Source organism: Trachymyrmex septentrionalis, unplaced genomic scaffold (genome assembly GCF_001594115.1).
Source record: "Trachymyrmex septentrionalis isolate Tsep2-gDNA-1 unplaced genomic scaffold, Tsep1.0 scaffold697, whole genome shotgun sequence".
In the NCBI taxonomy this organism is placed as follows: domain Eukaryota; kingdom Metazoa; phylum Arthropoda; class Insecta; order Hymenoptera; family Formicidae; genus Trachymyrmex; species Trachymyrmex septentrionalis.
The window spans coordinates 1-542 of record NW_017305881.1 but is presented as its reverse complement, the minus strand read 5'-3'; the positions used below and the strand labels follow the sequence as shown (position 1 = coordinate 542).

At 27.9% G+C, this 542-nt stretch overlaps 1 protein-coding gene across 1 annotated transcript in view; it reads right to left on the bottom strand.

The window, feature by feature from the left end:
* LOC108753395 (multidrug resistance-associated protein 4-like) overlaps window positions 1–444 on the bottom strand; it is a gene marked incomplete at its 5' end in the record, with an annotated part of 734 nt that extends 290 nt beyond the window's left edge. Inside the window, one exon of the mRNA XM_018494938.1 lies at window positions 313–444. Coding sequence (XP_018350440.1) covers window positions 313–444 — 132 coding nt within the window. The remainder of the gene's footprint in view (window positions 1–312) is intronic.
* Between the last annotated feature and the right edge of the window lie 98 nt (window positions 445–542).

The following is a 542-nucleotide window of genomic DNA, read 5'->3' as shown; positions in this document are numbered from 1 at the left end:
AATTATTTAAGAGCAACTTCGAAACAAGTGAAAAGAAGAAATCCTACGTCTTTATAGTCTAAATTAAATCACGAGTTGTAAAATGTATACAATTAGCTTATATACATATAATCAATATAATAGGTTTTCTACAAATTATACTATACTTATTAAAAAATTTATACTTATCAATAATCTATCGAAGAGGTTAATAAATTTAAGTTAGAAGTTTAAATTTAAGACTTTTGTTCAAGAGTGTGATTGAAATTTTCTGTGCAATGTATACTGTTACTGTGGAATGTATACGAATACTTTCACGAGATAAAGAATTACCATAAAAGGCATGATCCATATGTAATTCAGGTATATTGTTAATTGATCGAAGAGAATGACATCGTTGCTGAGAAGATTCATGATCTGTCCGGTACCGGTTTGATTCATGGCTGCTGTGTTTAACCGTAATAACTATAACAGTGTTAAATATAATTATAAATTAAGTAATAGATGTTTTTACTGTTTTTGCTCCATCCATACATCCATCGATACATAAAGCATAACATGAA